Source organism: Myiozetetes cayanensis, unplaced genomic scaffold (genome assembly GCF_022539395.1).
Source record: "Myiozetetes cayanensis isolate MyiCay16 unplaced genomic scaffold, myiCay2020 scf4, whole genome shotgun sequence".
In the NCBI taxonomy this organism is placed as follows: Eukaryota; Metazoa; Chordata; class Aves; order Passeriformes; family Tyrannidae; genus Myiozetetes; species Myiozetetes cayanensis.
Window position 1 is genome coordinate 69,973,501 of NW_026087631.1, and position 14,591 is coordinate 69,988,091.

Sequence of the window (14,591 nt, forward strand, 5' to 3'; positions counted from 1 at the left end):
TTCAGTCATTTTAAGCAGTAGAGAGGAGAAAGGATTGAGTTAAAGGAGAACTAACAACAAAAAAAAATACAAAGCAAAAAAAAAAAAAAGCAGCAGGGAAGAGGACGTTTGGAGAGGCTTTTGGCACGAGACCCAGGACAGAGCAGGAGGAAAGGTGGAGAATTCAAAGGGGAACCTTCTTAACATTCGCTTGGAGCTCACAGAGTGGGAGGAGAAACAAACTAATTAGTAATGTCAGGACAGGAGCCATGCTAGCCTATATAAGCTGGTGAGACATTTTCTTTCTCCCTACTTTCCTTCTTTCCTATTCAGCAAAGCAACAGCTACCCCTGAGCTCATCAGAGAGGTAAGAGCACTCTGTTCATTCCTTTTAATGCACAGCAGTAAACATGCACCCCGTTACTGACTTACCTGGGTCCCTCCTCTCCCTCAAAGCACCTGACAAACAGCATTTGATCAGTCCTGCTGAAGGACAACTGGTAAGGCTCAGGAGCAGGGAATGTCACAATATCAATTATTGAGAAGCTTCTAGCAGAGTGAGGATTTATTAGTACTGCTTAGCCCAGCTGGGTGAACTTTTGAGGAAAAAGAGAAAAGAAAAAATAAAATAACTGGAACTCTTTAACATCTTTTACTGCCTTTCTATTCTGCAAAATGAAAAATTCCCAGATAGTCATAATACACAGTTAATGTGATGATGTCTCTGTATTCCTCTGTCCCCGAGAGACACATCTCTGAAAACTGAATTGCGGATGGGCTTAATGAATATTTGAATCTGAAGGATAAGCCTTCTTTTGAACTAACACTTTGAAATGTATCTTCTACGGGAAAACCTGAAGGTTTGTGGGGTTTTTTTTCCCCCCAGTGAGGGTCAAGTGCATTACAATCTCTCTGTTTGGAGGAGTGTGCTTGTGCATGCTTGTGCTCCTATGCACAACACAACGCTAATCCGGCTTTACTAAACCCCTGGTAACATTACACAGCCTGTGCTGGAACTAGAGTTGCTGAGAATACGGCCCTTTCCTCCTATTGTATTCGGATGCAGGAATTCCTCTAAAAACAGGCTGCACACAGAGAGCTGGCTGCCCCGCAGACTTCACGGCAACAATCCAGAGAATGCGAGAGATACAATGGCCGCAATTGTGCGGTGGCAGGTCCTTGGACAAACAAATACCAACCACCCCGCAATTTAAACCCTCTCGATTTACGGAGAAACCACGAATTTTGGCGGGGAGGGAGGAAAATTCCAGAAAGAAGAGAAAATACTAGGTAACGCCGCTGCATTTGCAGAGATGAGGGGGAAAGCCCAGCATCCAGCACCAGCTTGGAAGCGCCTATTATATGACCTGGGAGTGTTAACCAGCCACATTAAAGGCTCTATTCCTCTCCCAGATGCAAGCACCACACCGCTCTTACCACGCATAGCACATAATGGGTGTGTGGCCGGGTTTGTCTCCGCTTCAGCAGGTGAATAAAGGAGTGTTTGCCGGCCCCGATGTGGCAGGAGAGCAGCCCCGGCTCCGCGGCAGCTTTAACGAGGCATCGCTGGGATGCCGCGGGTACGGCAGGGCACGGCATGGCATGGAGGAAGTGTACACAAGTGGAAGGAAAATTGATTTAGGGAGACACAAAGTTGCATAACGTCAGCGCTTTGGCTGCAGGGCATTTATTAACTCTGAAAACGTGGTTAAAAAAAAAAAAACCAACAAGAGATTAGCGACCCGGCCCTGTGATGGTTTACATCTGCATGAAAGAGGAACATCTTTCTTTCTGTCTTCTGTTTTGTTTCATGGGAAGCTCTCTCTTCCCGTGGAAAAAATAATAGTTTTAGGTAGTTCCTCTGCACTCACAGCAGAGCACAAATCAGTCCTTGCACCACTGGGATGAAAATTACATGCAGACTGGCTCTGCCTGGGTCCTGCTGCAGCTCCTGTATCTCACCACTTACACACCAGAACCGGGAGCTCACACCAGCTTCGACCTGTCTGAGGACAGGACTTAGTCCCCTGTTAAGAATATGACATTAAAAAAAAAAAAAAAATTACCAAACCTACCCCCCTGCAGAAGCCGAGCAGTTTGTTCCCACCTTCTCTGGGCTCCTTTTGTAATTGTTTCTATTTCCTTCCTTTGTGCACTAAGGAAAAAAAAAAAAAAAAAAAGGCACTCTGAGTGAAAACCACATGTTATCATAACTTCAATAGCAGGTCTTCAAAAGACCTGCTGCAGACTGGTCTTCATGCAATCCCCATCAGAACATGCACACTTGAGTTTAAATTAACATTCAGACATCACTGTCTTAAAATTCTCTGAACATCTCCGTAATTTTGAGATAAGACAACTTTTGTATTCTCTCCTTTCTCAAATACCTCAAATACCCTAGAGCAAGGTAACATGTTAACAAATCTTTCATCTGAGCTTATGTGGCAGGTACTGCTTTGTAAAAAGTCCAAAAATTATTTTAAAAAGTCCTGAAAAATTCAATGCTGGTGCCAGTTTTGAAGTGGTTCGCCATATCCTTATATTTTCATTGGACAACTAAGCAGAAGTAGTGCAAGTCCTCCATGTTCTGTGTTTGGGACAGATGGGGCAAACCTCAGGGCAGTGGTGACAGCCAAACACCCCCACGCAGGAGGCAGCGCCTGGAATGGGTTTCAGGAAGACCACAAAACCAGTGGGGCTGGATCTGGGTCTTTACAGTTCCGTGAAGACCCCACCAGAAACCAAAGGTCCTCCTGGCCTACCCATTTCCCACCAGGCTGCTCTGCAGCTGAGGAAATTGTTCCATAACAATGTATGTAAACAGTCCTTAGCATGTAAACAGTCATAGAATCAGACACTATTAAGGGGTTGGAATGGACCTTGAAGACCATGTAGTCTCAATCCACCTTGCCATGGGCAGGGACACCTTCTATAATCATGGAATGGTTTGGGCTGGAAGAGACCTTAAAGATCGTCTCATTCCACCCCCTGCCACCAGGCACACCTTCCACTATTCCAGGTGGCTCAGAGCCCCATCCAGCCTGGCCTTGGACACTTCCAGGGATGGGGCAGCCACAGCTTCTCTGGGCAACCTGGGCAAAGGGCTTACCACCCTCTCAGGGAAGAATTTCTTCCCTATATCCCATCTAACCCTACTCTCTGTCAGTGGAAAGCCATTCCCACTTGTCCTGTCACTGCATGCACTGCTAAACAGATAGGAAAGGTGGCACCTGATCCCTCTCCAGAGCGATACATCCCTTGATAGACTGGGACTTTCTGGGGGCTGGACTAGGTGACCTTTAAAAGTCTTTTTCAACCCAAAGTATTCTATGATTCTATGATTCTGTGACATAGTGAACATGAGTTTGACCAGCACTGTGGGCCAGAGGGTAACTGTGATCACCCCACAGTCCCTGGGACTTTGGATACTCCAGAAGGACAGGTATGCAGAGTACTGACACAGCCTTCATCGGGGATCAAGCTGGAAACAGCTTAGTGGAAGTGACTCACCAGGTCACCTGGTGTTTTTGCCATGCCAAGTGCGTTGAGCTGACTTCATTCCTGCCCATGGGAACCCACAGCAAAGGAGTCCTGCTGGCTCAGACTTGCAGTTTGCACTTGACTGCCTTTATATGGCAAAGCAATACATCAGTTTTTGACAAATTAGGGCCCTCAACTTGATTTTTTTTTTTTTATTTCTCCACTGTGCAAGTGGATCAGTGACTCCAACACCTCTTCACATGCACACTGCACCCCACACTGCAGCATCCCGCTCCAGGTCCTCAGCCTTGGGCGTGGGTCACACAGCATCACTCTGCAGTGCACCAGCACCTGGCTTTGCAGGTTAGCAACAGGGAAAGCCTAACTAAAGAGGAAGATTCTTTAAATGGAAAATGTAAATGCACTTTCACCAAATGAGGAGCATTTATCTTGGCCGGAAATTTTGATTTAGCTGGAAGTGCATCCAATTCACTTATTCCATTATTTCAGAATAAAAAATGAGAAAAGCAAAGGTTAATGAATCAAGGTAATGAATTATAACTGAGCCAGGAAAAAGCCTTCCAGCACCAAGACACCATCCCTTGAAACTCTTTTCTCCTTTTCTTTTCTTCCTTAACCTTTTCGTTTAAGGTCCTTGCCTTTGTGTCCTCCACAAAGTCAAATTCAACACCCTTCTGCATACCAGTCCTGAAATCAGCATCTCATGGGGAACCTATCCTTATATTAGCTGGGCTCTTCTAGAAGGCCCAAAACGTCTGTTTCTTATTTGTGCAGATATTTACTGCATCCTGTAAGGTGACCACCAATCCTCCTGTAACACACAGAAAGAAACTAGCCAGGATGTGCATTAACAACCCATTCCCCTACACAGACTCAGAGCTGCTTAACCACAAGTCTGGGTCTGGAAGTGTAATGCCCAGGGGTGAGGCTGCTTAACCTTCAGTGCCTAGCACCTGTGTTTCTGAAGTATGGATTCTCTACCCGAGCTACTAGGAAGGCTTTTACTGAAGTTTCAAGTGAGTCAAGGACTAATTCAATGTTTATGTGTTTCTATCATCCTGTTTAGGCTATCGACCCCCTACCTAAATTAATTGCTTTTTTGCACAAGCCAATACTCACCAGTGAGACCTGAAGCAGGTCTGGTTCTGTATTCACCCAACAACACACATTGTCTTGTGTTTTCTTTGCCTTGATAATTACCAAGAATTAGTCCTACTCTTCAGGAAACAGAGTACTCTCCAGGGAAAGGTTTGGCTGTTTTTAATTTGCTGGCTTCGTATTGAGAGCTGGCTCCTAGACAAATAACCATTTGGCTATAGGAAACTGTTTTTGAAATCCAGTGTTTACAGTTAGGTATAAATCTCTGATCCAGAGACTTACAGCCTGAAAAAGCCTGTCTAGAGCTGTATGAGGTGCCAAAGGGGTTTCCAACAGCTCCTTCTCCAAAGGGAGTGTGTCCCGTAGGGAACCCCATCTCTGCCAGCCCTGCGTGGATACCCCAAATGCCTTATGTAGGCCCAAAACACCTTTGTTTGACCTATAACCTTATTTCAATCTTCTTAGAGTACCTGCTGAATTTAATAAGTGTCTTTTCATTAGTCCCTTAGGGCTTACTGCAGCTTCCAAAATGTGGTCCCCTATCTTGGCTTGGCAGAAAACAAAGCAACGTGACTGAGGCAGAGTGGAAGGCAAGCACTGTGAATTTGGCCTTTAGGCTGTTGGATCAGTGCTGGGTACTTCTAAAGATGGGCAGCTAAAAGTGAAGTTCTGTTGAGAAGGGAAATGTATGAATGCATGTGAGTAATGGAATAAGGCACCATGGACATCCCTCAGGCTAAGCCCATGAGGGAGGCTGATCCCAATAGGTGACAGTACAGACACCCATAAACCCAGCTTTAGGTGCCTTTTATTGATGGCTGATGGACAAATTCAAATACAGGTTATGCAGCAGAGGAAACCTAATGACTGAAATGTCTTTTTATATGGGGTGGATCTCTGTCAAGCTGAATCTTGAGGTAAACTTCAACCTCTGTGAAGCCAGTGCCCTCTAATGCTGTCTTGCTTTTTTTGAAACCACCCTTTAAATCAAGAGCTGCTTGATTTCCAGAAAAACATGGTATAGATGAGAGGGGCGTTAAAATCGGGTGAAACACCATGACAAACACATTCCCTGTGGTGTTCAAATCTATGACTGCATGGAATTCTGGAAGGACAGAGCATAAGTTCATGGAGACATGAGAATCAGGTGTTCAGAATAAGGACTTTCCTCTTCCTGGCTCCAAAGTAGCACATGGTGAGCAATAATATGTGGTAGAGAGAATAAACAGGAACCAGCAAGAGGCATTACAACAAACTGTTTTGTTTTCTTTTTCCCTTTGATTTTACCAAAGGGCCAGAACAACAACATGGAAAACATTGTTGATGTCAAGATAGACACCATGGGGGAAAGAAAGCCAATGAGGCAGAATCCACTGAGCAAAGGTGGGAAGAGAGTCTGCAAAGCTGTTGGGTACATCACTGGAGACATGAAGGAATTTGGAGCCTGGCTAAAAGGTAAAGCTCCTTCATCACGAGTAATTAGGGGATTCCAAATCAAAAATACATCCAAGGAGTAATAACTAACTTCTCAGCTATGTGATTCAGGTCAGAGTAGTACAGAAACTACCTTTAGCCTGATTTATATCTGTTTTGTAGGGGTGAAAAAAAAATCAGCTTTGTGCAGAGATTCACATACGGCTTAAATCTTGAGGATGTCTGAGATGACATTTACCTCCCAACAAGCCATGTACAAAGGGAATTTAGTCCCACAGAACATAGCCCCAGATGGTTATTCCGGGCTCTGCCATTCTTCATAACACTCCATGTCCTTTCAGCTGAGCAGTTTCTGTCAAGCCTAATGCCACTGTGAAGTTAAATTACACATAGGTAGGTGCGTTTGGTCCCCTCAATAAATCAGCAGTGGGATACACATACGATTTGCCATCTGAGCCACAGACATCATAAATTAGCTGGTTCATATGAATCCAGTCCAGGGTACTTTATAACACGGGGTTCTGGCAACCACGCCGTTCATCTCAGTTTTCCAGCTGTAAGGCTGCAGTATAGGCCATAATAAATCCCAGTCAGGTTTTACAGTCTTGTTGATTCATTGCTTCAGTCCTGGTGCCAAGTCCCACCGCCAGAACTCTTCCTGAGTTTCAAAAATACATCCCGAATCAGTACCATCTGTGTACCTTAGGGGGCTTGTTTTATGTTTTATTTTGATATCTTCCAGATAAACCTCTCATGATCCAGTTTTTTGACTGGGTGCTGCGTGGGATATCCCAGGTGATGTTTGTCAACAACCCCCTCAGTGGGCTGATCGTCCTTGCTGGCTTTGTGCTGCAGAACCCTTGGTGGGCACTCACAGCGTGTTTGGGCACAGTTGTCTCCACCTTAACAGCACTCATTCTGGGTCAGGACAGGTAAGTCCATCCTTTTCCCTCTCAGAAGCAGGTGGGCACTTCAGTGCTGACTTATGTGTTAAACACGTGATGTGGATGAGAAGCCTGAACGTAGAGGAAGGCGTCCCTGTCCCTGGCAGGGGGTTGGAAGTAGGTGATCTTTAAGGTTCCTTCCAACCCAAACCTGCTATGATTGCATGATCCAGCCTTCACTGGCCACGTATCCGGTCTAGCAGGACCAGACAGAGCTTCCCACCGGCTGCACCTGTTGCAAAGGGGTGTTGGGCACACCTACCGAAGTTGCTGAGGGCACACAGGATCAAATGTGCGAAATTGAACGTCGGTGGATGAGTCCTGGCAGGTTTTCATCACACAGAGTCACAGCTGAGTGGGGTCGGAGGGGGGGTGATGCAAGCAAAGCCTTCTCAGGTGAGGAGATTTCAAGGTAGTTGTTGTTCGCCTTCCCACAGGTCAGCCATAGCAGCCGGCCTGTATGGATACAACGGGATCCTGGTGGGATCACTTATGGCCGTCTTCTCTGCTAAGGGGGACTACTACTGGTGGCTCCTGCTGCCCATAGCACTGCTGTCCATGACCTGGTAAGTCAGATGGCCCCTCTGCTTATTTTTCCAACCCCAGTGTCCCCACACTGAGACTGAGCTGTTGTATTTCCATGCACAGTCCAATGGAAAGGAAACACGGCTAACACACTGCTAAATCCGTGTCGTTATTTGCACTTTTGAACTCAAATGTAATCCAGAAACAAATAAAAATACCCACATAATCGCAAATAAGCCCAGTGGGGAGAAGGAAAATCGATGGCTGATCACACGTAATTCAATACTCTAAATGTGAGTCATATTGCTCTGATGAGTCAATTCATTTTTGTTTCAAGAGGAACATTATTTTCGCCATTCCCCATTGTCATCAACCACAAGTGTTTCATCTATTTAAGCCACCATATAAAAATGTCATGAAAATTTACTTCTCCAGGCACAGAGGCTGTTCAGTGGTCCCAGGACACGGTGGTTGACGCTAATCAAAACAAACAACTAATAATACTTTACTCATATATATGACACAATAATCCTCTAGGCATTTGGACAGCAAAAAATTCTGAAAGGTGGTCTTTGACCCCAAAATGTCCAGTTGCAGATTGCTGAAACCACACATAAAATTTGTCTGCCTGAAGTTCATGTAGTGTTACAGTCACTTTGGTATCAGCTTTTACTTCTGATTCACAAGCTCGAGCAAGGGCACACGGCCACATTCACAGTTCCCTCAGACCTGGCAAAGGTGTCCTGTATTCAGTCCAGTTCAAGTGCTGAAGGAAAAAAAAAAAAAAGGTGAACACTGGGACTGAGCTGGGGAATACCTCTATTAAATCATTGGATCTTGTCTCCTTCATGCTCACCAAATTCACCATATATATTCTATAATGTGACAGGAATCTGGACATTTATAACTGCCTGGGAAAGGGTAGGAAATTTATGGGGTGACTCTGTCATGTGTCTGATTTGATCAGAAAGACTGAGGAATTAAACAGATTTAAAGTAAATAGGCTAAATTTGCTGCAGTTGGGTTTATGGTTGGATTTGGTTCTGGTGAGTTTTTTGCCTAGCTGACCAGTGAGACCATTTTATTCTCCTTTCAGCCCTATTTTCACCAGTGCTTTAGCTTCAGTCTTCTGTAAGTGGGACCTGCCTGTTCTCACTTTGCCTTTCAACTTGGCCTTGACCCTCTATCTGGCTGCATCAGGACCACACAACCTCTTCTTCCCTACCACTGTCATTCAGCCTGCAACAGCAACACCAAACATCACCTGGACAGATGCTGAAATCACAATGGTAGGTTGTCTTAAAGACAGCAGTTTTCTTCCCTTACAAATGAAACCACTACAGAAATGTATTATATTCCTTTATAGGATCCCGGTTTGGAAGGTTTTTGGTTTGGAAGGGACCTTAAACACCATCTCATTCCTCCCCTCCTGCCATGGGCAGGGACACCTTCCACTATCCCAGGTTGCCCCAAGCCCCATCCAACCTGGCCTTGGACACTTCCAGGGATCCAGGGGCAGCCCCAGCTTCTCTGGGCAACCCATGCCAGGGCCTCCCCACCCTCACAGGGAGGAATTTCTTCCCAATATCCCATCTAACCCTGTGCTCTGTCAGTGGGAAACTATTCCCGCTGTCCTGTCACTCCAGGCCCTTGTCCCAACTCCCTCTCCAGCTCTCCTGGAGCCCCTTTAGGCCCTGGAAGAGGCTCTGGAGTCTCCCTGGAGCCTTCTCTTCTCCAGGTGAACCCCCCCAGCTCTCCCAGTCTGGCTCCAGAGCAGAGGGGCTCCAGCCCTGGGAGCATCTTTGTCACTCTGGACTCATCCCAACAGGCCCACCTTCCTTGTTACTGTCAGATGGCCTGGCAATACAAAATTTGTTTCATGAGATGGCTGTTATCCAAAATGTAAATGTTTACTCTAGGAATGAACATTTTTGACAGCTGAAGAACGCAAACCTTTTTGGTATCTTCCATTTGCAGTTGGGTCTAAATCTTCAAAGAGTCTCTGGAATCTAATTACCCATTTCTGTGGGCAACTGATCACCTCCCCATAGCTAAGGTTGAGCTGAGACTTCCAGTTAACTCACGGGGCAATTTGAGTTTTTCAAGTAGAGTGTTTATAAAATTGCATCTTCCTAATCAGGCATGAGCAAGTAGATACTACAATGGTAGAATAGTTACAAATGGGTGCAGGCACACATTCATACATTTTTTAATTTGTATTCAAGTGGGAACTTCCCAAAGAAAGGTTTTATAGTTGAACACTATAAACCATACAGATACTAGAGTAACTGCTTTTCCCCAAGGCTCAGCAGACTATTTTGAGGGATTCCCAGGGAGTGATTAAGAAAAGGAAGTTAATTGACACTAAATATCAACCCAAAAGTGACATTTCGGAACACTTACCCTGGTGCATAATTTTATGGGGATCATAATTGGAAAAGTGCCTCAAAACCACCTCTAAGCTGTGACCAAGCTGGGCTCTGTCCCACCAACTCAGCCACTGCATTCACATTCCCAGTGAATCCCAAGGGAGTTTCAAGTCTATAACTAAATCAGGAATAAAGCCTTTCCTGAGTAAAGTCTCTTAATTCTGACCAAGCCATTATTGGCCATATCACCCTTGGCACTGATCTGCCCAGTCAGAGGGGAATGTCCTCTCAAAGGCATCATCTACCTGAGCACTTCCATGCCCTGGGCTCCCTGTCGTGGATCATTTGGGTATGTAAAAATGGCCCAGTCAGCAGCAGGGGCAAATATGACGAGTAAACACTTTCACAAAATATTTATCTGTGATATAAGGCCAAAAACCTGGCAGAGGATCTCGTGGCTAGGGAGCAAGTCATAACTCATTTTCATAGAAGGGGAAACCCTGTGGAAATGTCTCCCAAGAGGCATCCAAATGCTCCACTTAGAAAGACAGGCTGCATCCAGCAAATGCCAAACTGGCCAAGAAAAATAGATTAAAACCCAAAAAGTTATAAAGCTGGTAACAAATTAAAATTTGTCTTGGTTTGTTTGTTTGTTGGTTGGTTGGTTGGTTGGTTTTGCTTATTTTTTTTCTTTTTTTTTTTTTAATTCTTACAGCTCCTGCAATCTATTCCAGTCGGTGTGGGTCAGGTTTATGGTTGTGACAATCCTTGGACCGGGGGAATTTTCCTGGTGGCTTTATTTATCTCTTCCCCACTCATTTTTCTGCATGCAGTGATCGGCTCAGGAGTGGGGATGCTGGCAGGTAAGGTGATTTGAATTGTGTCACAGATTTATATAAAAGCTTGGAGAACAAAAGAGGAACTGCAATAAGTAGAATACTTACAATTTTTTCTTCCATTGGAGAACTGCTTGAAAAAACAAACCGTACATAGACTTCTCTTTTAAGAATTCTTTTGATTGACTTCCCCATTCTCTTGCCTTGTCTTATGATGGTGGAAACCTTCAGAAGCGTATTTTGGCCTGAGATTAATTTTTCCCATGAAATACTTAATTTCTGGACATATTCTGGTGGGTTTAGGAGCAGACTAAAAAAGTCATAGCCATCAGTGTGGATGTGTGGGCCCCAGGGGATGCATTTAAGGTTCACACACAGGCTCATACATCTGCTGTTGAGATCACATCGCCAAATTCAGCTCAGGGAAGCTCTGCCATGGCTTCATCAGATTAAAGTGGCTTTGGCCTTGGACTGGAACACTACAGCTACAAATAGGAACTCCACACACATATGGCTGGCTAGAACCCTTGGAAAGCTGGATTCCTGCCATTCCTCCGCTGCTTTCACCTCTTTGGCCAAGGAGTGACAACATCTTTTGACTTACTTTTTCCAGGGCTGAGCTTAGCAACGCCGTTCAGCCAGATCTACTCCGGGCTGTGGGGCTACAACAGCTCCCTCTCCTGCGTTGCCATGGGGGGCATGTTCTACGCCCTCACCTGGCAGACACATCTGCTGGCGATTGCCTGTGGTAAGTACCTGATGGGTTCTCACCTCAGCCACTCCTCCTTTGGAAGTGATTCGAGAGCCTTTTGTAGTAGAGGTGGATGGAGCCAGATGGGCACCCCCAGGGCGGGCAGATGGGCGTAGGTGAGGCCGTCAAATGATGGAGCCGGGCGTTGGAGCCGTGGCTTTAAATGTGCCCTGACAAAATAAAAGCTGTTCTTTTATTTTCAGCCAAGAGTTGCCTTTAAAAACCAAGAGGTGTGATCAGTGGACACTGATTAACTCAGCTCTTTGAAATTGGTCCATCCATTTCGAGATGTTTATTGTGTTTGCACTTCCGTTGCTGGATGAATCGTAGTGGGTTTTCCAGTCAGAGATACCAGCTCAGATTCCTTCTTTGAAGAAGGACATACCTAAACTTTGAGAAAAGTGGAGCTCAAGATCAGTCCACAGCTGTAGTTAGACAGTACACATTCCCCATTCTGTTGAAATGGATACCAAAGGCATGAGCTAGGTAACACAGCACGACTGAAGAATTATTTATAAGGCAATTCCATATGAAATTTCAATATCAGAGTAAGCTGGGAATGAAACTACTGCTCGTTCAGTGCTCATATAAAAAAGATTTAGCTTTGTATCTCATTGACCCACCTTCAAGCCCTAGAGGCAGGACAGATGAGGGTGGAAGGGTTATTTTCCTATTTAACCCCATCCATCAAGCTACATACTTTCCCTGTGAGTGTATTTTTCAAAAGCCTCTGATTCCACAGCACATTTTTCATCACTCCAGTTAGTTAGTTAGTTAGTTAGTTTGTTTGTTTGTTTGTTTTGCCCTTTCTGTAGGCTCCAGGTTGGAGAGGACACAGTGCCAAAGAAAGAGCTTTAAGAGGGTGCTGTTGAGGCAGGGTCATGATCACTGGTTGAGCTACCCAAGGCAGGGTGAGAGGTGTTTGCCCTTGCTGTGCTACTCTGTGAGCAGCTGAACTCACCAGGAACTATCTTTCTTTCTCACAGCACTCTTCAGTGCCTACCTGGGAGCAGCAGTGTCCAACATGCTGTCTGTGGTAAGTAGTGCATCAGCTAAGGTCTGGTTTCCAACAACAGATCTGAGCACTGTATTTTTCCCTGGCTTGTCAGGCAAAACACCAAGATGCAGAGAGGAACTCAGCCAAAGGCAGAAGTGATCCCAAAGAGGGGTGATTATCTGCCCAGGGGGGATGGTGTGATTCCCACTGGAATAGGTCACTTAGAATCATCACTTATCAGTTTTCTTCCTCCGAGTTTGAATGAACTTCCGCAGCTCAGTTCTCAACACTTACGAGGCCACAGAATCCCAGAATGGTTTGGGTTGAAAGGGACTTTAAAGCTCATCTCATTCCCCCACTGCCATGGGCAGGGACACCTTTCACTATCCCAGGTTGCTCCAAGCCCCGTCCAATCTGGCCTTGGACACTTCCAGGGATGCAGCAGTCACAGTTTCTCTGGGCAACCTGTGCCAGGGCCTCACCACTCTCAACTCTCACAGGGAAGAATTCCTTCCCAATGCCCCATCTAACCCTGCCCTCTGTCACTGTGCAGCCATTCCCCCTTGTTCTGTCACTGCAGGCCCTCTCCAGCTCTCTTGGAGCCCCTGAAGGCACTGGCAGGCTGCTATAAGGTCTCCTCTCTTTCAAATATTTACATTTCTACATTTTGTGCCTGAAATAATTGAGAAAGGGTACTCCACACGTATAAAGAAACACTACATTTGATTTAATTACCTTTCTCAATTGCCAAAAGACAATCAATATAACAGCCCAGGGAAAAGCTGAATGCTTCTGGTGTCCATTCCTGCCTCATCTCCACCCACTCCTGCCTCATGTCCATCCAAGGCCACGGTAGATGCACAAAGAGAGGGCAGCCCTCTCACCAGAGCTGGTAGATACTGCAGGCTAATGCACAGTGTCAAGATCTCATGAAGAAATCCTGCCTCCCTAAGGAAAGGCTCAATGCAAAACCAGGTCTAGACTCCCTTGAGAACCCTTTTTCCAAAGTACCTGGCTCTGGGTTTTATTCAAATAAAAGAAAGACACACAGTGAATAGGTTGTTTTTTATTTTTCATTGCAGTTTGGGGTGCCATCAGGAACCTGGTCTTTTTGCTTGTCTGCACTGACTTTCCTGCTAATAACCACGACCAACTCTGCCATCTACAAGCTGCCACTCTCCAAAGTCACCTACCCAGAAGCCAACCGAGCTTATTATCTGAAGATGAGGAAACTCAAGAAGAGAGATGCTTGGCAGACTTTTAAGGCAACACCACAAGATGCTTCCTCAATAGACTGTAATTTGTGTGCTGCAAAGTCAAACATCACCTTCTGAATGGACAGACTTTCTGCACCACACCTTGTTTGTTCTAAGTAGAACAAAATTTCTATTAGATATAGAAACTGTGTTGGAAGGACCTTCTCCGAGACAAGCCTGTAATGATTTTAAAGCACATATGTCTGAAAAAACACTTGAATAATAAAGGAATGGGGAAATCACATAGAAGTTGTAAAGAAAAATCTCTTTGTGAAAGTCAAGGCACAGCAATCAGACGTAAGGCAATGAAGAGCATCTTTCAGCATCTGAGGGGACTCTTAATAGATGGCTAAAACCAGCTAATGACAGCAATAGGATACATCTTAGATAGCTTCATAGTAGCAGAGAAGTGCAATAAAGAGTATCCTTTGCCAAGTATGAAACAGGTGGTGAAGAATTCTACCTGGAGGACCTCGAGCCCTGTGGAGAGAGATCTGAATTAGCAGCCATCAAGCATAAAATGGGGACGATTTTCATGATTTTTGTGTTAATCTCATGATATTTTTTTTTTAATACTTGAACTTGGTGATGGGTTAACACAGGAGGGGGCAGCAAAAAAAAAAAAAAGTCACTGCTGTCCCTTTCCTGTGCAATAAAGTGGCTCTGTTCAGTCTATGCACAAGTAGAACAAATTTGAGCTGACCTCCTTGACCTCTCTATATGCACTGCCCCCCTCAGACCACCAATATCAAACACAGCAAAATGCTGTTCTGTCCCAGCCTTCTGCTGATGCTCGGGGGGAACCTTCTGGCTCTGCCACTCCCTGACAGGAGGGTGGAGCTTGGGGGGGACCCGGGCTCTGCTCCCAGGGAACAAGGGACATGATGAGAGGAAACAGCCT

The 14,591-nt window shown here is 45.3% G+C and overlaps 1 protein-coding gene across 1 annotated transcript; it reads left to right on the forward strand.

Moving 5' to 3' along the window:
* Positions 1-305: 305 nt before the first annotated feature.
* Positions 306-13,934, forward strand: SLC14A1 (solute carrier family 14 member 1 (Kidd blood group)). The gene is made up of 9 exons (XM_050329553.1): positions 306-346; positions 5,871-6,033; positions 6,755-6,944; positions 7,394-7,522; positions 8,578-8,770; positions 10,566-10,713; positions 11,300-11,434; positions 12,424-12,473; positions 13,517-13,934. The coding sequence occupies exons 2-9, from the start codon at positions 5,886-5,888 to the stop codon at positions 13,766-13,768; spliced, it is 1,245 nt and encodes a 414-aa protein (XP_050185510.1). The 5' UTR covers positions 306-346; positions 5,871-5,885; the 3' UTR covers positions 13,769-13,934.
* The last annotated feature ends 657 nt before the right edge of the window (positions 13,935-14,591 follow it).